Below are 25,193 nucleotides of genomic sequence, written 5' to 3' on the forward strand. Positions count from 1 at the left end.
CACGTGGCATCCTCTCCAGTCCTACTAGCACTGCGAACAAAGCATGCAGCACATCGTAACCTGCCAGGGTAAGACTTGGCGAGTGGTTACATCCCTGAGTCAAGCAGCAGCGGCCCCCCCCAGCCCAGAGCACAGCTCCGCGAGGCTCCCGCCGGCCGCGGGAAGCAGCCCGCCCCGGGTGCGGACAGGGCTGAGGCAGCAGCGCGCATCCCCGCCCCGGCCCGCCGAGCCAATGGCAGCTCCGCGCCTCCTCCCCGCGGCCCGGCCCTTCCCCTTCCTCTTTCCCTTCCCTTCCCCTGGCCGGCTGCGATGGCGATGGAGGAGGCGGCGGCGGCGGCGGGCGGGCGGCGGCTGCAGGACGTGGCGTCCGCCTGCAGCGCCGACAGCTTCGAGCTGCTGCACCTGCACCTGGCGCTGCGCGCCGCCTTCGCGCCGCCGGGCCCGGGCCGCCTGGAGGGCTGCGCCCGGCTGGAGCTGCGCTGCGCGCGGGACGGCGCCGCCGAGGTGGTGCTGGACGCGCACCCCAGCCTGGCCGTGCGCGGCGCGGCGCTGGCGCGGGACGGCCGCCCCGACCTGCAGCCGCTGCGCGTCCAGAGCCGCCCCTTCGCCCGCTACGGCTCCGCGCTGCACCTCGCCCTGCCCGAGCCGCTGCGCGCCGGCGAGCGCCTGGCGCTGGAGGTGTCCTACAGCACGGGCGACGGGCCGGGGGTGAGCGCCCTTGGCCCTCCCCTCCCCTTCCTCCCTCCTCCGCCTCTGCCCTGGCAAATGCTGGCCTTCGGGCAGGAGGTCTGCTAACCCACAGGGCTGCATCCTCAGAGCAGGGAGAAGCAGGAGAGCGGGGTCCTGTCCTGTCCTGTGCTGTGCCCCCTCCTTCTCCCTGCCTCCCATCTGGGCTCAGTTTCCGGTGCTTCAGCAAAACCCGGGGCATCCGAACCCCGTGCCTCCGGACTCGGGCCTGCACGGAGGATGCTTGCCAAAGGATTTGGGAACATCTCAAGCCCTAGGTGCGGGCGGAGGATGTTTGCTGGTAATAGGGCCACTTATTCATAGATTCCACAGACCAGGGGTGGGCAAGATGCCAGTCCATCCGGCCCGCAGGGCCCCTAAAAAAATGTATAAAATTAATATTGATCTGCCCCCGGCTGCCTGTCATGCGGGCTTTGATGGCTTGGCAAAACTCAGTAAGTGGCCCTTCACCCGGAATAATTGCCCGCCCCTGTCATAGATGTTAGGGCTGGAAGGGACCTCGAAGATCATCAAGTCCAGCCCCCTGCCCCCAGGGCGGGAAGTCAGCTAGGGTCAAAGGATCCCAGGGGATCCTTATGGTGCTGGACTTCTGGGTTTGGAGTTAGTTTGGGCTGATTGGGCCTTGGATACAAATTATATTAAAAAAAAATAAATCTCCCTATCTTACCCCTGAGCCTTCCTGTCAGATGAGGCAGCCTCAGCGTGGAGTGTGGGTAGGACTCGGCTGACTGCCTTTCCTGCCCTGTGCAGAAGTCCTAGTTTGTAGCAAAAGGCAGGGATCGGGGACAGGCCCAACTGGCCTGGAACTGAATGGCGTGAGCATCATGTTGCGCCAAGCGGAGCCTGTTACCTTCTTGGTTGGGATCGTTGGAAAGCTTTCTGCTTCCAGCCTTCTTCTGGGGAATTGAGTCTCTGGATATTTCATAAGGACGTTTGAGTCACCATCTTTGCCATGGGCAGAGAAGCAGGTCACTGTTATTATCTGCTTCCAGAAAGCGAGGCCTGCTCGTTGATAATTGCTCTGTTCCTTGCTGTGTTAAGTAATGCAAATCAGTGCTAGACTCCAATCTGTCAAGAGTCAAAATGTAAGCATCTCCTTTGCTTTGCAGAACAAGTCTACTTTGTCAGATCTCTTAGCTCGGCCCCTCCCTGCCCAACACACTCCTGTTTCAGTAGTTAAAGGAAGGTCTTCAAAGTTTTCATGAAAGAAGAGCTAATAATAATTAAGCTGTAGAGCCACCGTAACAGACTAAAGAGGTGGACTATAAAAGCATAGCAGCTGGGCATGGTGATCTGGCTGGAATGAAAGGAATCAGTCCAACCTGTGCTTCTTTGTGGAGGTTCAGTGGTCACTGCTAACTTGGTTGCTTTTTTGGCACATGATGTTTTTATCCCATCAGACCCTAGGTATTGATGTTCTGAGGCAGTCGTCCTGCAAAGTTAGTCCTTTGTGTCCAACCTGGACAAAACCTGAAGGGGTTGCACAGCCCTGAGCCACTGAGCAGTTGGTCTCTGAGGAAACTTAGGCAAGCTTTTGAGATTATTTCCTGCTCTCACCTCACTTGTGCCAGCCTCTTAGATTCAGGCCAAGATTGCGAGCTTGCCTGGGCCAGACTCTGATCTCTGTTCCACAGTCCCATATTGGCACTGTTATTCTAGCTGTATGCTGGAAAACATGGAATCAAAGCCCAGCTCAAAATAACTTCCCTTGCTAGAAGTTGTGCTTGTTTGGTTTGCTGAAGTGTTTGGTGCACCTGCTTTCCCACTCTGGAAATGGTTTGCCAGAATAGATATATAGTCCCACCAACCAACTTGTCCCTTGGCAAACATTTCTAGTGGAGGCATCACATTCCCTCCTGGACAAAATCAGCTGTACCTTGCTGGAATGAGCACATTTAAGCTGGGGTGCTTATCTGCATCAGTCAGTGGTATGCATTTCCTGTCTCTTTTCCCCCATACTCTTGTTATTGCCCTGCTGGGCCAGGGTTGCACTAGGGAAAAGTTTTTCCTGATGAAGTTGTTAGTTACTAGCTGTAAGTGGCACATCCATTAAGGAGTGACCTGTATATAGAGATAGCTGTACTGGAAAGCACTCCTTTGTAGATAAGATACACCCAGGGGAAAGCTTGATCAGATTGGAGTTTATCACCACAGGGAAAATGATATCTGGAAACATAGTAGTAGAGAAATACCAGTGCAGTTGTGCTGCTATAACTCTCCATGTGCACGTTTATTCTAGAATAAAATGGCTTTAAGCTGGTATAATTACTCCTTTTTGGTAATCGCATCATTTGCTTTGAAGACAACTCCCTGAATAGGCCAAGAGCTGAACATAACTGGATGTTCTGTGGCTGGCCACAAGCATGTTTCTTTTTTTGAAGAGGATGTGCTGCATTTTTGTTCACCGTGCTAGTACAATTTGAGAGGATGCCCCGTTTGTTTCATAGTGAGGCCTACCTTGTGGTTTTGGTCGATGCTTCTGACTTCTATCCCTGCTGTCTCGTTTGATTTCACTGACCCTCCTTCTCCTTATGCCTGCTGCTGCAGATATCCTGGCTGGATTCTTTCCAAACAACTCAGAAGGAGAAGCCTTTCCTTTATACTTCTGGCTTTCCTGTGCTCAACAGGTCCTTTTTCCCTGGCTTTCACACTCCAGCCACAAAGAGCAGCTATTCTGCAAGGATCCAGGTAAAGTTTCCCATCCCTCACATAAAGCTGTCTCTTGTTTCTCATCAGGTTTGTTGGCTCACTCCCGAGCAGACAGCAGGGAAGCAGAAGCCCTATATGTACACTCAAGGCCAGGCCGTCCTGAATAGATCCTTTTTCCCTGGCTTTGACACCCCTGCAGTTAAAAGTACATATTCAGCCACAATAAAGGTAAGCGATGCCCTTAGGAAGATATAAGGGCACAAATGAGATCATCTGTATAAACCTCATATAGGGCTAAACATTCACCACAGGTGCGTCAGTCCATAAATGTTCAAGGGAGAGTTGTTCGCAAGCTGTTTGAAGAGAACTAACTTTATTGAAATACATTCTGGGAAGCACTGAAACGTTTGTCTGTCACATCCAGTACCAAGGGCATTGCAAAAGTTCGGTTCTTGCAGAGTTTCCAGAAGGATTGGGGCCAGTATTTCTCAATGTGGGTTTTTCACTGTGTCATGCTGTTCCCACTCTTTCTGTGACAAATAATCCCACTTTTAACTTTGCATCATTCTTGAAGGATGCTCTGCCAAAAATACTCTTCAGTACCACCACCACCAAGACAGGTCATGGACAGTATTTTTGTTTATCTTTTAATGAGAACTAGAGAGAGCCCGGGACGTTTTTATTTTGAAAGGAAAAAAGCATTTTTCTCTTTGATATTTTTTTTAACCTTTTAGAAACCCAAATGTCAAATCTGATGACTTTTGCTTTTGCTGCGTGACCTGTGGGTTGGAATGGATTTGGAGTGTGTAGAGCTGAATTTTGAACAATAATTCAAATTATTGATTGGTAACTGAAACTAAGTTAGCATTAACATACCTCTGTCTTTTTTCCCCTCGTGATAATATGAGTGCCTCTCAGATCCTATAAAATGCAGTGAACTCTTATTAATTTGCATTCCAAGGGGAATGCAAATAATGCCAAGTTATCCTGTAGTGGCAAATTATCAGGAATTGAAAACTGGGGGGAGCTGTTAGGGAACAGGAAAAACAGTGAGTTAAATTATAGTGCAAATTATCCCATAGGCAAATTAACTTGAGTTGACTATAGAGGCATCTTGCTTTCTCCAGGCATTTAGAGAAATAGTTTTGTTGGCTTATAGGGGGTTTTGTGTTTGCATGTGAAGAATTATGAAGTGCCTAGTGCAATCTCTGGACAACTGTGGACTGCTGAACGTGGCCTCACAGACTACTGCAGCTTGGGATCTGCTGCTATAAGGTCTTACACTACTCAAGACCTGACTTTTTAGTGGAAAGAACATCCAAAAAAATGGCCTTTCTGGCTCTTGATTGCAACGTAAAAAATTAAATGGCATAAATTGTGTATTTTTTTTTCAGGCTACATACAAAAGTTGGCTTCATGACAGCAGGCTTGTTGCAGACTCTGCTACCTGTGCTGTTGTCCTGCATTGCTTTTTCTGTGTCCCATCATGAGCCCCTTCAAGCAGAGACTCTCTTGCTTTGTTTCATGAATTTTCAATTATTTGGATGCCCCAGGGCAGCAATTATACAAGTACAAGCCAGTATGGTACATGGCTTGAGTGTACAATTAATGTTCTTTACCATCCCCAGTGAGTACATGTTGCATCCATATCGGGCAACCTGAATGGCCAAAAGTGAAGTTGGCATGGTGGGCCTAGCAGCATGCAGTGTTTCGGTACAAAACCTTGATAGATGAACAGTGCCAGTTGAGGCACCAGTTGGAAGCCATTGGTTTCAATTTCCAGATTGTTAACAAAGTAAAAAACTCAACATACTCATGAAACCTAAGTGATCACTACCAATAGCAGGGACTTTTGCATTTAATGAGAGATCTTGCTTATAAAGAGAGGTGAGAAAAGGAAGGGTGGGTTTGCAATGGAACTATACTACGCACCTTTCCCACTTCTGCCCTAGACTTCTTTTGTAATCTTGGGCACGTCACTTCTGTTACATGAGGATAGGGTTTCTTTCTCTCCCACTTTGTGTTGTCTTCATACTGAGGCCTCTGGGGCAGGAGTCTCTCTGTGCACATACAGCACCTGGCACATTGTGCCCATTCTGAATTGGGACCCTTAAGTACTACTCTTTTATATAGATAGGAACAAATATTCACGTGATGGTGATGCAGACAGTGATGTGAGCACACCACTGTACTTCCAAACAACTCTCTTTATACACTCCTGAGAATATGAGATTATGACTGAAAAGCTCAGCTTTGTCAAAGCTGTGGTTTCTGCAGTGTTTTTGCAGGAGAAAGAGGCCCTTCAGGGTTTTTTTGGCTTTTTTTTAAATAAACGGAAAAATATTGCCTATATTTTCCTGCTTGGATAACTCCAAATCAGCCACCTGGAGCTGTTGTAAACTTGCTGGCACTGACCAGGAAGGAGAGCTTTCTGCAGCTCTTGTCCTCCTGGCAGGATCTGTTGGTGCAGCTGGCTTAGGCCTAGTCTGTACCAAACTGTTTGGCTGGTAGAAGTCCAGTGCTGCTGGCAAAACACCGAATGCATCCACTCCCAGAGCTCCTCTGTGGTGGCAGATATGCCCTTCTCTGGGCAGTTATAGCACTTCTGTGTGGTAGGGTAGGTTTGCTGCTGTCACCGGGCTGTCAAAGACACGTGTAGGCACTCCTGTGCCTTTGGCTGTCACGGTCTCTTCAGCAGCTGGTGCCTCCCCAGGGTGCGCGTCACACTTGGGCAGCTTCACTGCTGAGTGGAGCCACACAGTGCCACCAATGCACATAGATGTGCACGTGCTCTGGATGCTTGGCAGGGGTGGCTGCCGGCTGCTAACAAAACTTCTGTCGTACTGTGATACTGGCCTCTTCCAGAGGAGAGTGGGAGTTAGCTCAGAGCCAAGAAGTGTGAGCTTTTCTTCTTGACAGACTGTTGTTCTGAGTTTTATGGTGGAAGAACCCTGCACAGCATACTTGCTATTCAGGAGGGAGTGTTACTTTGCTCAGTCATAAGGTGAAGCAGTCAGAGCAAGAGAGATGATAGGATCATCTCTAAGAACCTGCTGTGTAGTGTTCGTGTCTTAGCTCCCTTCTTGTTACAATGTCTTGTGACCCTGGCTCTGCAATGGCCAGGGTTAAATTGCATAAAAGCACCAACCTGAGTTTCTGAGGCACAGAACAGCTGCAAGCCCAGTTGCAGCTATTGGGAGCCATGTGTCCTCGGCCCCTCCAGAGGATCAGGATGCTGGTTCTTAGAGCTGTAGTGTGTCCCTGCAGCAGGCTATGATCCAAGTTTCAGGCCTGCATGTTCAGTGAAGAGCCAGGCTACAAAGGGTTATCTCCATGTTAGGTTATTTCCATATTATAACATAGTGGCCTACCAAGGTAAGGCTTGTGACCTGGATAGAACTGAGCACTCTCTAGTTCCTTGCCTTTTTCAGTCTTCTTTGAAATGCTTCACTTTTGACTTTAGTTTGCAGGCAGCTGCTGCTTTTGCCTCTCCCGGTCTGTCAGGAGAAATCTGTGTGCTTTTCGTACGTTGTCAGGCTGTGATGCCTGAGAAACCTCTAGAACAGCAGGGTTGAGTATGGCTCAGAAATACTTGTTGCAGTAAACCATAAGTTAATTGAAATCTAGCTATTAACCTAATCTGTCCCCCAATCTACTGGAGCCTGTTTATGGGTGTCTCTTTTGCCAGGTCCCTGAGGGCTTCACAGCTATGATGAGCGCTACGACCTGGGAGAAGCAGGAGAAAGACAACACATTCATCTTCAAGATGTCCCAGCCAATTCCCTCCTACTTGATTGCTTTGGTTATTGGTGACATTGTTTCTGCTGAAGTTGGTCCAAGGTAAGAGGCTGTGTTCTTTAGTCAGGGGATTTAGGCTTCCAGCTGTGCAGCAAGGGCTATTGTCTTGGTTGTAGTTTATGGGAGAAGGGCTTGCCTGCTCAGAGTATATCACTAGAAACAGAGAAACCTCCCTTAGGCTCTCAGGCTGCATCCAGACATGCAGGGGCATGCACTTGAAGTGGGACAAATTGCTGCAGTGCACTCCCCTGCATGTGCACTTCATTTCAGGACAAACTGTCCTGCAATGGTCAGCTCCTTCAAGCTCTTGGCCAGCTCTTGAGCCAGGGAGAGCTGCAGGCTGGGGCCTGCACCGGTGCTGGCTCCAGCAGTCTTACCTGGTGGCCTGGAGCAGCAGGGGCACAGGTCGGGTGGCACAGAGGTCTGGCTGGCAGCTAGACAATTGCTCTGGATGGCCTGGCCTGTGTATATTAGTGTAATGCAGGCGCAACAAGCCTTTTTTTTTTGGGGGGGGGGGATTGCTACCAGGAAATCCAACAAAAGTTCGGTGGGAGATGTCACAATGCCAGAAACAAAGAACAGTAGTATGTATTTTTACACTTCCTTATGTGTGTATACATGGCTTTCACAATGAAGCTTATTGCATGGTTACAGTGACATTATGGTCTTTCTCCCATGCAAAGGGGCTCTTTGTTGTGAGGTAGAAAGTATTCAAAGTCACATGGAGGCATTGCACCCCTGAGTATTATTGTCTAGTTCCCTGTGTTACTTTGAATACATCCCCCCAAACTAATCTACCCAGAGGGCTCTTCAAACTGTTACTGTTGAATCCTTGACAGGTCACAAGATAGTGCCTACCTGCTTCAGACAAATACACTGCTATTTTTTTTCTTTCCCCAAGTTGTCTTACTTTGTTCATAGATTTATCTCAGTGCCCAGCAGCCATTATAAAGGCAACAAAATGTTAGGGTTTTTTAAGAAGGGAAGTGTAAACAAAATGGGAAGTATCATGATGCCCCTTTATAAATTTATGATGCATCTACACGTTGAATTTTGTCCCCAATTCTGGTCTGCACACCTCAAAAAGGATATAAAAGAACTAGAGAAGGGCCAGAGAAGGACAACAGGGATGATTAGTGGTATGGAAGGGCTTCCATATGAGGAGAGACTAAAGAGATTAGGCCTGTTCAGTTTGGAAAAGTGATGCTTGAGGGGGGACACGATAAGGGTTTACAAAATAGTAAATAAATCCCTGTTTAGTATCTCAAACAATAGCTGGGGTCATTACATGAAATGAGTAGACAGCAAGTTGAATAAAAAATATTTTTTTATGCAGCCTATCATTAAAATGTGGAATTCATTGCCACAAGATGGGGTTTCACCACAAATAGACAGTTTAACCAGCTTCAAAAAGTGATTGGACACATTCTTGGAGGAAGGGTGCATTAGAAGGTTTTGAACGCAGGAGTTAAGGGTACAGTCTCTGAATCAGAACTTCCTAGACCTTAAATGTGCAAGTGGGAGAGGAACAGGGGAAAACCCTGGTCATACCCTGTTCACTCTCCCTTTCAGCATCCACTCTCTGCCACTGTATGAGACTGAAGACTGGGCAAGATGGACCACGGGCCTGGCCTAGTAAATGCCAGTTCTTATTTTCTTATTCATGGATCTTAAGGCCAGAAAGGACAATGAGATCATTTGATCTGACTTCAGACCTTGTTTGCTTGTTACTAAAGATCGAGAGTGCCCACGGGTGATAAATATCACGTTAGCTTCATTGATTGCCTGACTTTTGTTTTTCTTTGGAACGGTGCTGTTATCAACCGGCAGAGGGCTAAGGTAAAAGTCCATTAACAGTTTAAACACTCCAATTCTACATGCTCAGCAAAATGCATTCCCTCCTATAGTAGCAAACTGCTGAGTTGTAATATCTATGGGACTGTGTAGGTGTGCAGCGGAAAGGGGCACTGAGGCCAGCACTCTGGAGAAGATGAATGTTCTCCATGGGTCAGTAGCCTAGCGAGTGATGGGGCAAGGCCTCTTCAGAGGTATGTTTCATTTGGAATTGGAAGCTGTCCTTAATGCACCAGAAGGTGATAGAGGAACCCCCTGTGCATCAGCAAGGTTGGAAGGCACGATGCCAGAGTGCCGAAGGGACTGCAGAGCATAGCTACTCTGAAGCTTGTATGCATATACCTTCATTAACTTTTAACAAGCTAATTTGGTTACTGCTAATAGTGTAGCTGCAGTGACACAGAGCTCAACATGAGCTTCAAAATCCGCAAGCAGTTAACTCTCCCTGAATTCCATGTACCGCGACTGCACTGCTAACAGGGCCCAGCTGGGTAGTTTGAAGCTGGCTTAGATCAGTCTACACAGCCTGTGGTCACTGCATACTCAAGGTCCCAAGCTGCTTAGCACTGATGAAGTTTGCTGTAGGTCTCTAAACAGTGACTGTCACAGAGAGTAAAAAGGTGCTAGCAAGGAATCTCCTCTTTTTCAAAGTGTGTGTGCGGGGGGGAAGAGGACTGGACTCAATGCTCTAGAAGCCCCTTCCTTACACACCTTTTCCGAAGGGTTTTTGGAGACCTTGACATCACATGAAAGGTTTTAAAGGGTCCTTTTGCATTTTTGGAAACTCCCTTCCATGGATCACATGCATTTGGTATGGCTAAAATGTGGAGGATACAATTTGCACAGAGAATTCTAATAGCTGTGCGCCGCGGCAACATGAATCCCATTAAAGGACTAGAGTCAACTTAGAATCATAGAAAATTAGGATTGGAAAGGACCTCAGGAGGTCATCTAGTCCAACCCCCTGCTCAAAGCAGGATCATCCCCAACTAGATCATCCCAGCCAGGGCTTTGTTGAGCTGGACCTTAAAAACCTCCAAGGATGGAGCTTCCACCACCTCTCTGGGTAACCTGTTCCAGTGATTCACCACCCTCCTAGTGAGAGAGTTTTTCCTAATATCTAACTTAAACCTCCCTTGCTGTAACTTGAGACCATTGCTCCTTGTCATCTGTCACCACTGAGAACAATCTAGATGCAAGGAACTTGACCCATCCCTTTTCATGTAAAAGTCATGTGCATAGAACTGGTAACAGGATCTCAGTAGCTGGCACCTTATAAGCATCCCATTTCCTCTTGGTGTTTTGTTACTTCACCTTGTATATCTAGCACCACTTCTGTAGAGTGAGGATCACTGTTTCATTGATCTCTCTGGAAAAGAAGGTGTTTACTAACATGCAAGGGACTGAGCAGAAGGAAGTTTGCACAGTTAAAGGGTATGAAGTGAGGAAGAGGGTGGGCCAGAGCCAGTGCTGGTTTTTAGGTGCCTCTTGACTGGCACTGGCTGTCCTAATGAGTGCACCATGCAGCAGTTCATGACATAGGCAGTGCCTGTCTGTGCTCCAGAGCCCCTGTCACTACAACTCTGCCAGCAGAGCTGGCCACTGGAGACACGGTGATTGCAAAAAAAAATTCTGCCAGTTATCATTTCACCCCCTGTTCCCTGAATGGCATCATCTGCACTGACGGAAGCCCTCTTCTGTCAGCCTAGCTGTGTCTATACCTTGTTCAGCCAGAACAGCTACCTTACATAAGGTGTTGACACTGCTGTGCTAGCAGAATGATGTAGCATGTGCCTGGTCATCACCTTGGCCTTTCAGTCTGAACTGAGCCTCTCCTCATATCTGTTGTGTTCAGGGCTCTTTCTTTGCTCTCCGTAGGAGCCATGTCTGGGCTGAGCCATGTCTGATTGAGGCAGCTAAGAAGGAGTATGACGGCGTGATTGAAGAGTTCCTGGTGGTTGGGGAGAAGCTATTTGGACCATATGTTTGGGGCAGGTAGGCTCACCTGGCCAGAAGTCACCAGGATGCCTTGATATATCTGGGGCTGTTTCCAGTGTCATGTTTGGCCAGCATGCATCAGGGCTGGGGAGGGAGAGTTGTTCAGGGTCTCCCAACAGGAAGGAGATGGCTCCTTACTGACCTCTTAGCATTTCTTTGATAGGTACGACATTCTGTTCATGCCGCCGTCGTTCCCCTTTGGTGGGATGGAGAACCCCTGCATCACCTTCGTGACCCCCTGCCTGTTGGCTGGAGACCGCTCCCTGGTGGATGTCATCATCCACGAAATCTCCCACAGCTGGTTTGGCAACTTGGTCACCAATGCCAACTGGGGGGAGTTCTGGCTGAATGAGGGCTTCACCATGTACGCGCAGAGAAGGATCTCCACTGTGGTGTTTGGTGAGCACCCTGCCCCGACCAAAGGCAGCAATGCTCTGGGCTGCCACTTGATTTTTGTAGGAAGAACCCTGCCCCACAGGGGCCCGCTGACTTCACTACTTCTCAGTGCAGATAGGGGGGTGACTGCACGTGTGACTGCAGAGTTGCATCTGAATTTGCCAGCTCAGTGCTATTCTAGCTCCTACACCCTCTAAAAAGCAATAGAATTGTTTAAGTGCCTTCTTAATGGAGACACGCTAAGAGGAAGGGTGGGCAGAGTGTTAACCTTCTTGTTTTCAGATACTTTTTCCCCTTTTATTCTGTATACTTCTGTATACTTAAAAGTTTCAGTCTCATCTGCCTTTAGGCACCAGAGAATGGACATAGTGACAAAACCCAGACAACCAGGAAGTGAAACCCACTGAGATGGGAACCAACATATTTTTAATTCAGACAGTTTAAAACTGTTGGATTAACGTCACTCAAATGCCATGTGAGCCCCTGGAAGAAAAATTCTCTATAATGAAGCTTCATCTGCTTTTAATCAGGGGCCAGGCATTTGGTGAGTGCATATCTGGAGACCTGCTGCAAGCCAGCTGCCAAAGCCAGGGCAGAGCAGGCTTCGCATTCACTTTTACAGTGTGAACCCTGGCTTATGAATCTGAAATAATTAAGAGTAGCTCTGCACAGACACCCTTGCTCCTACCTTTACAGTCTTCTTTGAAGAAAAGCAGCCGTGCTGCCCGAGGACAAGGCCATAGCCCTGTCAGCTGTGGCTTCATGTGTGAATGGAGCACATGACTTGTAAGCACTTCCCCAAACGCTGGTTTCAGAGCATGCTGCAGCCTTAGTGGGGGAGTTCACCCTATTTGCTGTGTTCTCAGTGTAATGCAATAGGCAGGGTCTGTAGGTCAGCATTTGGGGTTATTTGTTTAGAGATTTTAAATGTTGTTGCAGCCAGGCTGGTCCATGGAATATGCAAGCAGAGTTTGTTTAGTAATGTCTTTTATTGGCCCAGTAGTCTAGTTGGGAGAGATGTCAGACAGCTGTCGGGTACAAAATCCAGACCTGAGGAATGGCTTTTTTGTGCCTGGAAGCTTATCTAGCATCTCTCCCAGCTATAGAATTGATCCAATAAAAGATATTCCCAAATAGTTCTTGCTGCTGGTGGTAATACTAAAGGCAGCCTTGAAGAGGTGAGGAGAGCTGCATTCCCAAGAGAGAGGCTGTGCAGAGCTTGTTCTTGAGTTTTAGCCTCTGAGCCTGAAACAGCAGGGCAGAACTCCCCAAGGGACCAGATTCTGTTCTAGCTACTGGATATTTAAGTGGATTCAGACACTTAAGTGCGATTTTTGTCCCACCCTGCTCAAGTTCTGTAAATTCATGAATGCTTCTCCTTTTTGTGGGTGTAGGTTGTAACTGCTGGTCTAAGGATGTAACACACCATCATCATACATTTAAAATTGAGGCATGTAAAGCAGTGAAGAGGAGGACCCACCACTGTTTGCATTAACAGTTTTTCAGGGACTCAGGCAGTGCTGAATAGAACAACACTTAGGTGCCTGTATCCACTTACATGCCTAATAGATGAAGCAGACTCTGGCTCTTGCTTTACAGCTTCTCTACCTCTTGTGAGTAAGCAAGAGCCATGCCCCTACCATGCTTCATCTCCCTGCATTATTTTTCCTTCCTCTTGCCTCAGAGGTAGCATCATGTCTGCTCTGATACCAGTGATCCCCTTACTTTCCTTGTAGTCTGTGAAGCAGAGATAAGTGATCCCCTTACTTTCCTTGTAGTCTGTGAAGCAGAGATAACTGATAGAGAAAAGTAATAGGATGGTTTGGACTGGATGGCTGCACACTGCATTAGTACCAAGTGCTTGTCTGTTTGTCTTTGCATCAGGTGCTGCCTATACTTGCCTAGAAGCAACAACGGGAAGGGCCTTGCTACGACAGCACATGGATAACACTGGAGAAGATCACCCATTAAACAAGCTTAGAGTGAAGATTGAACCAGGTCTGTGACAGCACTGGGTCTTCCAGTACCTTGACAGCACTGGAGAGGGTGGACATATGGGTGCTGTACTCATGGCTAGTATGTTTAACCCAGATAATAGCTTGGAATCCAATTTTGTCTCAATAGTAATGGTTGAGAACATAGTACATGAGTATGTGTTGGGACTATATTGCTGCCCTGTGAATTGGGTACTGTGTGGGGCTATTGTGCATCAGTATTTTCTAGTCCTCTTGCTGTTGTTTAGCCCAGGGATGCTCCACCCCCAGTTCAGGGAACAAGATCTGAACCATGGAGCCATGTCATCCCTCTCACTTGGCTTCCCAAGGGTTCAGAAATTGTCAGTGGGTGAGCAGTGACAGTGTTAATTCCTGCTCCATGCTGCCAAATTTCCAGACCCATAAGGACCCTGGCAGGCTGGATAGCATGGTGCCATGTGCTAGACTGGGGGAGAGCCTGATTGGTAGAGGGACATGGGGCCAACCCCATGAGGGATCCAGCCTATAGACTGGCCCCACAGCCCTCATCTAGGTCAGATGGCTGAAAGGTTGAGCATCACTGGTTTAGCATGAAAGCCCTAATTAGCGATAATAGTATTTATAGAGAGCTACAGGTGGCATCAAACACTCAGTATCTTTGCCAGCAATTTCAAAGGAACAGGCTGGGCATCGAAGGGTCAGCATTTCAAGTCAGGCAGTTAAATGCAGGTCTGGAGGGCTTTAAAAGTGAGCAGTAATGTTTGGGTGCTGGCACTGCCCTCAGAGATGCCTGAATTTTTGGAGGCATGCGAGCAGAAACCCTCTCTCCAAATGCCCACCTCTGTGTATTTGACTTTATTAGAACGAAGCTTTCTGTAGCCACAAGGACCTTCGTGCTAACTGCCTTGCGGCTGCCAAGTGCTTCATCACAGGCAGCTGCCGACTGTGTCATTAGCAAGCTGAGCTTTAATAACTCCAAGATCAATATTTCATGCACCTGCAAAAGAGCATGCCAGCTTTCACAAAGCAATGAAGTGTCTGCAGGGTCTGAGGTTAGGAAGCTTTGCCATCTTGGAGCTCCAAGTAAAGCAGCAGCGCTTCTTAATGTTTGGAACCAAGATCCCTTTTGTATTTCACTCTGATCATGTGGGTTTAATCTTCTTCTGATTTCTGCTTCCTGTTTTCTTCCCCATGCCCCCTCCATGTTTTTTTAATATAACTATGAGATGCTAAGCCTTATTGTGCACCATGTCAGAGTGCAGTCAGGTTGTACCTCCCAAACAAAGAAATCAGATCTCATAATTTCATAGACGTTAGGTTCAGAAGGGGCCTATTAGATCATCGCGTCTGACTTCTGCAGATTGTAGTTGGATGAAAGACAGTGAATGAGCAGGGGGAAACCACAGTTCACAGCACTGTCTATGTGTCTTCATGTGTCTAACAAAATGATCAGGATTGGAAATAGGGTAGATCAGGATGGTCATTGACCACTGCTGCCTGCTCCTCACTTCTGGCTTTTGGTGTCAAATGCTGGAAGTCACAAAGCAGCTGGGGTCATCAGTTCTTTTGAGCAGTGCTCTGTGTGTTAAAGCTTGCACCTCTGTTGTGTTCTTGAATGCCAGGCGTCGACCCTGATGACACCTACAATGAAACCCCCTACGAGAAGGGATACTGTTTCGTGTCCTACCTGGCGCACCTCGTGGGAGATCAGAGCAAATTTGATACCTTCTTGCAGGTACCACATGCTGGCTGAGTTTCTGTCAGTGGCAGCGCTGTGCAGGGTTGTAGAGCGCCTGGGAGCAGGCCAGCACACTTCCAACATGCTGTTAGCAAGGTTCCCTCTATTGTTGCTGGTGCATGGTGGACAGCATCACAGGCTCTTGGTACTTACAAAGTCTAGAAATGGCACTACACTCCCCCAGACAAAACCTGTTCCTTCTGCCTTGGAGAAGGACCCTCCTGTTACATGGGGATCCCCAAATAGATCATAATTCCTGGCAGTGGACCGCTAGTAACATTCAGGTTACTCCAGCACTCCAAGCAAACTGTGGGTGACATCTCAATGAGTTGTGCAAGCCATGTTTGAAAAAAGCTACAGTGTGAAGTTGCAGGTGCGCAGAGCTAATAGGAGGTGGAGCCCATGGCTAGGAGTGTTCCAGCATTGGTGCGCCATCCCTCTGGGCACACTCTGTATGTGGTGTTGCCCGTGAGCTTCAGCTGGCTGGCTCTGAACATCCAGTGAACACAGGGCCAGGTCAGCAGGCAATGGGGAATTACTGCTAAAGGCACCAGGGCCCAGGCTGTGTGAGTTTGCTTTTCTGCCATGCATCCTCACAACTTACAGACTGCCTTACAGTCCAGGCTTACAGGTCAGTGATTAAGGTGAGGGGATCTTGTTATTGTAATCTTAACTTGGGGCTAGGAGCAGGGGATGAGTCTGCTAGGATTCCAGCTCTGACAGTGACTGCTCTAGGACACATGGCAAGGCCTTTTGGGCTGATTTATTTGTGTCTGTGGAAGTGGGAGAAGAGCCTAGCCCCACCTGGGGATGTAGTGCCCAGGTAGCTGATGCCTGTGCAATGCTCAAGCATCAGTCATGAAGATATAGAGCCAAGGGAAAGATTTTGGAGGCAGAATGGGGTACAGGCAGGAGCCAGTGGCAGAGCATAAAGGGCCAGGAGTAGAGAAGAGCCTGCATATGAAGAAACAGAAGAAGGAGAAACCAAAGATGTTGGTTATCAAGCAGGCTATAGTGCACTGGTCTAGCCGCAGCTCCCTGGCAGAGAACTGTGGGGGTGGACATGACAGCTGACTAGGCCACACTGAGCCTCATATGGGTGCTGCTGCCTGCCTTGGGTCCACTTGCAGGGCCCCTGGAGCCGAAGAAGCTGCAGAGCACACGCACTGCCTGCAGTGGTTGAACGCCCTTATCCCCAGCCAAGTGCCCTGCAGTCACAGCTGCCAGCACATGGGGTGGGGGTTGGGGGAAATACCGGGTTTCCAAGCCAACCAGCTGCAGCAGGATGGGAAGCTGCTGGTGATCTTCACACCTTCCAACCCCACTGCTCCCACCTTGGGTCCAGGGCAAAGACTCCCTTTGTTGAGTATGCCCTGAAGCCCCAACCAAAAGCCGTGCAGTGCAAGCAGAGAGGAGCTGGAACTGACCACACACTGGGAGCAGGGGGACACAGGCTTGGAGGTAAATCCTTGAGTCCCGTGGGCCAAGCCAGCCCTGTGCATGTGAGTCTGCATGCAGTGTCGCTCTGACCACTCTTCCCCACAGGCCTACGTGAACCAGTTCAAGTTCCAGAGCATCATGGCTGATGATGCCCTAAACTTCTTCCTGGAGTACTTCCCAGACCTGAAGAAGAAAGGCGTGGACTCCATCCCAGGTCAGCACTGGCACCCCAGGCTGCAGGGCAGGGAGGGGCATCCTGGCTCATTGAGTTTGCTGATGGGCTCTGTCAAGTCTCGTGTCTCCTGCCCTGTGCAGGGGGGCATTTTTTGCTCCTAGTGCTTCTGTCCAGGCAGACAGCAGCAAACCTCAGAATAGGGCTCACTTGCCGCAGCTTGTTCAGGTCTGCCCTGCTCCAGGGCTTGGCCTTTCCCAACCGGCACAGCAGCACTGGCTGAGCTGGCTAGCCAGCCTCCTTCTCCCAGGATCATTTTTATATAGAATAGTACATTTCTGTGCTCCAGATTACAAAGAAACCTTGGGACTGGGCGTGGAGTGTCACTGAGGTGGAGCTGTCTGCCTGCTTCAGCAGAAGACCAAGTCCTGGGGGGGGGGCAACAGACGTGCCACAAATTATGCCCTGTGCCCTCCCCGAGTACCAGTCTGATCTCCTTCCTCTGCTCCCTGCCCTGCCCTGGTGCTCTGCTTTCTGCTTCCTACCTTATCTTCCGTGGGTGGCCTGTGCCTTCCCTGATCTGCTGTGTACCACACACAGAGGCTATCCATGCTGCTTGTGGCACCCGTGCTGCATGTTGGCCACCCCTGACTTACACATGTAGCCCTGAGAGGTCCTTGTGGTCCCATTTGACTGTGACTGACTGAACTTGACCGACTAAGCTTGGCTCCTAGGCATGTCTCCCTTCCCTTACCACTGATGACATCAAGTTCCTACTATTGGCCTGTTGGGCTGCCTGGTGCACACTAACTATTTGCTCTTGCATCCAGTGCTGCATGCTCACCTGCTGCATCTTAGGCTTCCTCCACAGGTGGCTCAGCCCAGACTCAATCTTCACAGTTCCTCTTTCCTGAGTAGCTCTGGGGCAATTAAGGTGAGCAGTACCCAAGCTCTTAGCTGCCTGGTGCTCCATAGCGTGTGCAGAGCCCACCAAAGTCATCAGGGATGCATGTGCCTGAAGCCAGCATCCGGCCTGTGGTGTCTTTTGTTATGGGGAGGGGGTAGGGAGCTGAGCATGTTGGGCTCCATCGAAGCGTTGTTTGTAAGCTCAGCACTGAGCCATCGTCGCCATGTGGCAAAATTGCACAGCCTTATTGGTGCCAACCTATGGAGCAGACTTGTGCTCTAGGGCCAGAGCTTGGAATTAGATCTCTTGATTGCTGGTTCCTGCTGGCTTTGCTGCTTGGTGGTCCCTCAGGGCCCTGATGGAGGGCTGAGTCCTGCTCTGTTGGACTGGGTTCTTTATTCTGGAAGTTGGCATCCAGTCTGGAGTCCAAAACCTGACCCTGCTGCTTCTCTCCTTCCCTGCACAGGCTTTGAGTTTGATCGTTGGCTGAACACCCCCGGCTGGCCCCCATACCTTCCTGACCTCTCACCCGGAGATGTGCTGATGAAGCCAGCAGAGGACCTGGCAGAACTGTGGGCAGCCAGCAGCTTGGACATGGAGGCAGTTAAGGCTGTGGACATCTCTGCCTGGAAGACATATCAGCTGGTACACTTCCTGGATAAAGTCTTGCAGAAATCACCTTTGCCGGATGGTAAGAACATGTGACCTCTGAGCAGGGCATGTGTCAGGTCCAGCCAGGGGGAGTTGGGTGGAGGAAGGCAGGGACCTCAGTCATCTGGTCTTATATTAAGCCCACTTGTTCTGTGTACTAGCCCCAGCTGGATGCTTACCAGTGTTTCCCAGGCTAGCCATGGAGGTGGGGTGTGTGCTCAGCACTGTGCTTCTGGTCTCCTGCAGCAAGGATACATGAGGGGAGGGCATGTGCTGCTGCAGTTCAGCTGATCTGTGCCACAGTGGAAATCTAGTGGCTGGTCTTTGCTTTTGGGAGGCCTCTGTCTGTACAGTAACCAAGTGGGGTGGGCTAAGGCCTCACTTCCTGGCCAGGATCCTTGAACACAAGTCTGCATGGGCTGCTGTACCTGCCAGCACCACCCTTTCCTCACCACTGCCTGTAGGCCCCTTCCCATGATGTGAATGGGGAATGCCAGGTGCTGCCCAGTTCTTCAACCCTGTTGATCTCAGCCTTGCATCGTGCATGCATAGATGCCCTTTGGCTTGCCCTGTAGTAGCATTGTGCAGTTGACATGCTGCAGGTACCCCAATTGGCAAGGGGTTGAAATCACATGACTCCCCAAAATGCAACATAGAGCCCAAATCATTGCTCAGAGCCCTGTTCAGCCTGTGGAACAGCCTCTGTGCCCTGTAACTCAGTTTTGCTCATCATTTAACTGAAGGTTTCTTGCCAGACTTGGACCATGACAGTCTGCCCTTCAGGGTAGAGTCACTACAGCCTGCAGAATGTGTGTTGCTTTGGCACAGAGGGATTGTACTGGAACCACTGGCTGCCAGGAGCTGGAGAATGACCATTGCTGCTTTTTTGTCTCTGATCAGAGTCCTGGGCTGTTAATGGCAAAGAATATGGAGGAAATGCTTCTTCTGTGTGTGTTGGGGCTGTGCTATATTAAATTGCCACCCAAAGCAAAGGGAGGGTGCACAGAATTGGGCTCTGTTGCCATAGCTTTGCTGAATATGTCTTGCACCCAAGCCACGTCAGGGCTTATGTGACAACTAGCAGTGCTTCCAGCTTGTTCTGGCTGCCACGTCCCCATGGCACCCCTGGGGACTTGGGCCCTTAGGTCCCATGCGCCTGAGCTCTGCAGCACTGACGAACAACTCCTTCCCCAGGGAATGTGGACCAGCTGAGCGAGAAGTACCCAAAGATCTCCCAGGCACAGAATGCTGAGCTGCGCCTCCGCTGGTGCCAGATCGTCCTCAAGAACAACCATGAGGCCGAGTATGGAAAAGTCAAGGACTTTCTGCACAGCCAGGTTTGTGATGCCATGTGGCTCACTCCATGGGACCAGGAGGCTCTGGTGAGGGGTGCAGCGGGTGGTGACAGCAGAACACTGCCCTTCGCCTGGGCTTGGCTGCCTGTGCCTTATGTTAGGCAGACACCAAAGTACTTCACTCAATCCAGTCCTGCCTGGGGGATGGAAAATGCTTAAAGTTTAAAGCAGGCACTGAAACATCCTGTTGAGTCAAGGCCAGAAAAGGAAACCGGTTGTGTGAGGGCCAGAGTAGCTGGCAGTGCAGCTGTGCAGCGTGGACGAGACCAGGGGGCAGCTGGAATTCAGCGCTGCACTTCCTCGCCCTGTGCAGCAGGGTGTTTGAACAATAATCCCCATGAGCAGGGGCTTCCACGGCCATGTGTGCTGTGCCCCCAAGTGCTGCCTGCTCCCCACTCCTCCAGGCCTGCACCACAGCTCTCATGATCAGGCTTAGCCAAGGGGCTCTGCCCCCGTGTAGACGCTGTTTGTTCCTCTGCTCTCCCCGGCTGGCTGTTAGCGCTATCACCAACTGTTGAATGGGAAAAGCTGACTCAACCAGAGTGTGCATATGCACACATGCTCAGCCCGTGTAGGTAGTTTTGGTCATCTGTAGCCTGCATGGCCAAGGCTCAGCCCCAGGGATTTCAGTCCAAAGTGGGGCTAGTGGGAGGAGCTGGGGGTATGTTAAAGCACAGGAAATGGGGAGCTGTTCTGAGGAGCGGCTGCTCCTCTGAGGGCTGTACCAGCACCCTGGGGGCTCTGCAGCAGAGTGGACTGGACTTTATTTGCCATTTGTACTTGCAGGGGAAGCAGAAGTACACCCTCCCCCTCTACCGGTCCATGTGGAGCGGCTCTGAGTCGGCCCGGGTGCTGGCCACGGAGACCTTCTCAGCCACGGCTCCGCAGCTTCATGTGAATGTCCAGAACTACGTCAAGAAGATCCTGGGCCTGGAGCCTGCTGGCAGCTAGGGGCTCACTTCTGAGGGGCCTGGGCAGCGAGGCCTGTGGTCTCTGCATTGGCTCCGCTCCATTCACACTGAGGGTCCAGAGCCTCCGTGTTGGTGCGAAGTCTGTTCCACAGCTGGTGCTGATTCTGTGGCTTGATGCGCAGACTTGGCTTATTAAATACTTTGTAATTTGTATCTGTCCTCTTTCTCCTTCAGGTCTCTGGGGACTCCATCTTCATGTGAAAAATAAACCCTGAATGCTCAGACTTCAGCCTGGGCTGGCTGGGCACCGGATCCCAGCCCACGCAGTCTGCAATGATCTGGCATCGAGGGGCTTGTATAAGATGCCGGCAGTTTTTTTCCAGCCTGTGACCAAGTCTTGGTGGGCATGCTCACTATTTGGAGCTTAAGGCTGTGACCTGGAAGGGCCTTGTTGGTCTTGGCTGTGCAGTCACAGCCGTGGCTGCTGCCGGGCATTGATGTTGTTGATGGGCCCCATGCATGCCTGAGCCTTGCTCAGGGTGTGCAAGCCTGTCACATCTGAGCAGAGTTTGGGCTGTGGGAGAAAGAGCTATAGCACAGGCCATGTGCACCTTTGCCAGCCCGGAGCCCCAGTGCTGTCTGAGCAGCTGCTGCACTGGGGAGGGAAGGAGGGTTTCTCTCTTCTACTGGAGGAGAGGGGAGATGTAAATACAGTGCCTCCTCAGGCAGGGTCCTTCTGCCTCTTCACCAGCTGGGCTGGGCCCCAGCTTATGCAGCCCCTGCCCTGCTGCTCTGGCCTGGCATCTTGTATCTGCTGATGAGGCTGAGGCACTTGCCTTCCAGTGGCACAGTGTCTGACCTATGCCCCAAAGCCAGGCCATTGGACTCCCTTGCCTGTGTGGTGAAGACAGTGCCAAGCTTTGAGCCTCTGAAAGCTGGCTGGAGCTCTGGGCAGCAGCAGGGGGTCTTACTGCCTTTCTGCAGGGAGAGCGGGGGAGCAGAATTGTTTCTCAGGGTGGGTTTATCGCTCCTGTCTGGGCATTGGCTCTTGGCCAGGGCTGCTTCTTTGTGCTGGAGGTGCCTGCCCAGCGTTTTGCTTTCCTTTGGCCATGCCCTGAGGGGGCATGGCCAAAGTTGTCAGAGGGGAGCAAGGCCTGTGCCAGGGCTGTCTGGTTTGGAGACGTGTACTGGTTTGCAGGGGAAGATGGGTGTGTGCAGGGTGGAGTGATCTGCAGGGGGAAGGACTGGCGGTGGGCTGAACTTCCTGCCCGGGCTGAGTCATAGGCTCTGTCCATGCACCACTGACAAAGCCAGGAGGAGTCTATCGCTGCAGCGGTGCAAATCATTTAGTGACACAAGCCCCAGTCCTCTCCTGCCTGCTCCCCTCACCCAGAAGCAAGCAGCCTGGATACAGTTTCTGTGCTGGTCCAGATTGGTATGGTCCCCTCTTGTCCTGCTTCATGGATTTACGGCTGGTTCTCTGGCTGGGCACCAAACACTCCTTGCGCTCTGGGCAGAGATGCCCCAGCTCTCAGTGAAGCAAAATGGAGCATGTGGCTACATCCAGATGAGCAGGGGCGTGTGGTTTATGGTGCCACGAACTTTTTTTGTGGCACCACAAACTGTACACAGTGGACATTAAAACATGCATGTGGTGGCAAAATTTGCTACTGAGGTTTTCCAGTAGCAAAAAAAAAGTTCTAGGAAAAAAAAGAGGCACAACGCACACAAAACAAGCCTGCACCAGCAAAATTGGAGGCTGGGCCATCCAGAGCATTGCTCTGGCTTTCCGCCAGGCCTCTATGCTGCCCCTGCTGCTCCCTCATGCCACCAGCCCACCTGGTAAGACTGCCAGCTCTCCCTGGCTGAAGATCTGGGAGGGGCTGGGCAAAGGCAGTTTGCCAGGTGTGGGATATCTTGTCCTGCAACAAGCTGCATGTGCAGCGGCATGAACTGATGTAATTTGTGCTGCTGCAAGGACACGCCCCTCCTCCTCTGGACGTGGCCTGTGTGTGCTCACCGCTTGCATTGGGCTGATTTTAGCACAACTCTGGGGCCACTCAGCTCAGTGAGTCTCCTGGGTTGCTGCAAATGCCCCTGCCACCCTGTGGCTCTGGTCCCATCAGGCCATGGGCTGATGGAGCTGAGGGCAGTGGGCTGGGGCTGGCTGGGAGTGACCATAGCCTACAGCACTTGCCTGTCTAGTTGGGATGTTGTCTGCAGCCGCTGGTGTCAGCACTGCTAGAAAGGATGCAGGATTCATGGGTTCTTCTGGGCTCTGCGATGGCCTCTCTGGGTGGGTCACTTCTCTATACCCCTGCTTTAGTTTCCCTGCCTGCAACAGGATGTTGATAATACTGACCTGTTCTACTAGGTGCTGAAATCCAGGAGAGGTCCCTGCATTCAGGGTATTACTATGAATATATCTTTAATATCCCTGCCATACCCACCCCTAGCCCTGCATTAACATAGCTGCCCTACCTGTGCTAGGGCTTCTGGTTGAGCCATGCCTCCAGCAGGTCTAATTTTGACCTAGCTGAGGCCCTGGGGCCACCCCGGTACGCTGGTACCATAAGGGTCTGTGCATTCAGGCCAGTACCCTCCCCCAAGCTTTGCTGCTGGGCCTGGGGGTGCCAGTTCCCTCCACACACAGCCCTGGGCTCCCTTACTGCAGACAGCTGAGGGGTTTGGGTGCCTGAATTGCTCTGTGCATCTTAGCAGCAATTTGTTCTGGTAAAACCAACACTCACTGTACATGCAGACAAGAAGATGTAGATGTAGAGCACCCCATAGTGACCACATCCCCCCACCCCTTACTGGGAGACAACCACCCTGCTGGTCAAGCAGCTGGGTTTACCCAGATCCCCTGCATGGATTTCAGTGCAAGGGCCTGAGTGTTGCCCAGGGGTGCTGAGGGTGACCTGAGCCTCAATGTGGGCTCCCACCCTCCCTGCTAGGTTGTGCCCAGCTGGCCCTGCTCCTCTCAGCTGTGCACACAGGGGCAGGGCTGGTTTCCCTGACAGCTTTACTCTGCTTTCTGTTCTTGCTCTGATCTGGTGTAGGGACGAGTTGGACAGGTCCGGGCACCTGAGCACTGGGAAATTCCAGGAGCTTGTCTCGGTTGACGCAGCCTGTTTCCTCTCCTCGGGTCTCACAATTCAAACAAGAGGCAGGGCCGTGGCTGCTTGCCCTTGGCGCTGGCTCTGGGGCAGGAGGGCGTGTAGCTGATACTGTCTCAACCCTAGCAGCCCCCAAACTGGTAGTGGTAGTAGGCTGTTACCCTGGATGTGAGGCAGATGCTGAAGGGGACGTTGCAAGCTCTATACCAACATGTCGCTCCGAACACCTCGAGTTGCCAGGCCGCCCCTACCATGAAGGGGGTTGTCACTGCTGCCCTCCGGCAGATCTCTCCAGCCTATCCTGTCCCACTGCTTGGCCTGTCTCCAGGTTTTCATCATCCTGGAGCCCCAGTGTCTGTGGCAAACAGCAGAGCCAAGCCCTCCTCCTAGCTCAGCCCCCTGGGAAAGCCCTGAGTGCCCAGCCCAGCCTAGGGTTAGTCTATGGAGCGGTGGTGGTCATGGCACTAGGGGGATGTGGACTTTTTGCTGGCTTGTATTCTGGGTCACATCAGGAGTGCAGGGGAGAGCGCCGGTGGCATGGGTCACTGCACTCTGCTTGGAGCTGGAAATTCCCGTGTCTTCTGGCAGTTGCAGCAGAGACCAGGCCCCTAAGCACCTGGCTTCAGGCTGGGGACCTTCTCATTCACAGGCCAAGTTAGTCTCCAGTGAGCTCCAGAGCTATCATGTGAGGTCACAATCATGGAAAGCAGGCCCTGCACCCTCCTGCCCTTCAGTGAAGGAGAAGTGCTGTGCTAAGAGGCTCTCTGCATGCTGGAGGGGACAGTAACACCTCCACGTGTTGTAGGAAGAGCCACTTGCTGCAAGCAGCCAGGCTGCCAAGCCAGGCAAGGGATGCTGCCATGTAGAAAGAGCCGGGCATCTCAGAGCAGTGAAGCATCAGCCATAGATAGGCAGGGGCTGTGGGGCAAGCCTGGCCCTGTTTGTGGTACATTCAGGAGACTGGGTGGTACTGCAGGCAGGTTCCCACTGGCCCGGGCTGCCCACTTCGGGATAAGCTCCTGGCTGGCAGCAAGGCAGAGAGCCTGGTGAACCCAGGTGTTATTACAAGCTGGGAAGATGGGGAAACTGGGCATCTCAAGGGCTGTAGGTTTGGCATTGTAGCCAGAGCCCATTGGAGAAAGGAAAGACACAGCCAGGGCCAGAGGTGGGACCAGGAGCTTGAAGTAGAGTTGGAAAGCAGAGGAAACCAGGAGGGGCCTCAAAGATGATGACAGAGCCCGGCTGGGCCAAGCCATTTCCTGGGCAGTCCCTTGGAGTGCCCTCTGTGGGGCCATCACCATCTGGGCTGTGTGCACAGACAGCTGATGGATCTGTGCTGAGACGAGGAACCTGCAGCACCACTGGTCACCTCGGGGCATGGAGTTGGCCCTCTGCGCACAGGGCCCAGCACTTCTGTGCAGGGGCAGCTGAGGCATTCACGCAAGAGGTTCCCAGTGTGATGGCAGCACCTGGCATGCTGAGATG

The 25,193-nt window shown here is 51.1% G+C and overlaps 1 protein-coding gene across 1 annotated transcript; it reads left to right on the forward strand.

The window, feature by feature from the left end:
* The first annotated feature begins 294 nt into the window (after positions 1–294).
* Positions 295–20,800, forward strand: RNPEP (arginyl aminopeptidase). The gene is made up of 11 exons (XM_019492555.2): positions 295–708; positions 3,484–3,624; positions 7,085–7,236; positions 10,927–11,043; positions 11,210–11,445; positions 13,327–13,440; positions 15,038–15,150; positions 16,699–16,807; positions 18,139–18,363; positions 19,518–19,660; positions 20,465–20,800. The coding sequence occupies exons 1-11, from the start codon at positions 310–312 to the stop codon at positions 20,627–20,629; spliced, it is 1,914 nt and encodes a 637-aa protein (XP_019348100.2). The 5' UTR covers positions 295–309; the 3' UTR covers positions 20,630–20,800.
* The last annotated feature ends 4,393 nt before the right edge of the window (positions 20,801–25,193 follow it).

The sequence above is a fragment of the Alligator mississippiensis genome, chromosome 14, assembly GCF_030867095.1.
Source record: "Alligator mississippiensis isolate rAllMis1 chromosome 14, rAllMis1, whole genome shotgun sequence".
In the NCBI taxonomy this organism is placed as follows: domain Eukaryota; kingdom Metazoa; phylum Chordata; order Crocodylia; family Alligatoridae; genus Alligator; species Alligator mississippiensis.

What these genes read in the sequence shown, in the direction of transcription:
- RNPEP (XM_019492555.2), top strand. Translation starts at nt 310, where the DNA reads ATGGCGATGGAGGAGGCGGCGGCGGCGGCGGGCGGGCGGCGGCTGCAG. An exon ending in GCACGGGCGACGGGCCGGGG is followed by an intron (nt 709 to 3,483) that starts GTGAGCGCCCTT and finishes GTTTCTCATCAG; the next exon opens with GTTTGTTGGCTCACTCCCGA. An exon ending in TAGAGTGAAGATTGAACCAG is followed by an intron (nt 13,441 to 15,037) that starts GTCTGTGACAGC and finishes CTTGAATGCCAG; the next exon opens with GCGTCGACCCTGATGACACC.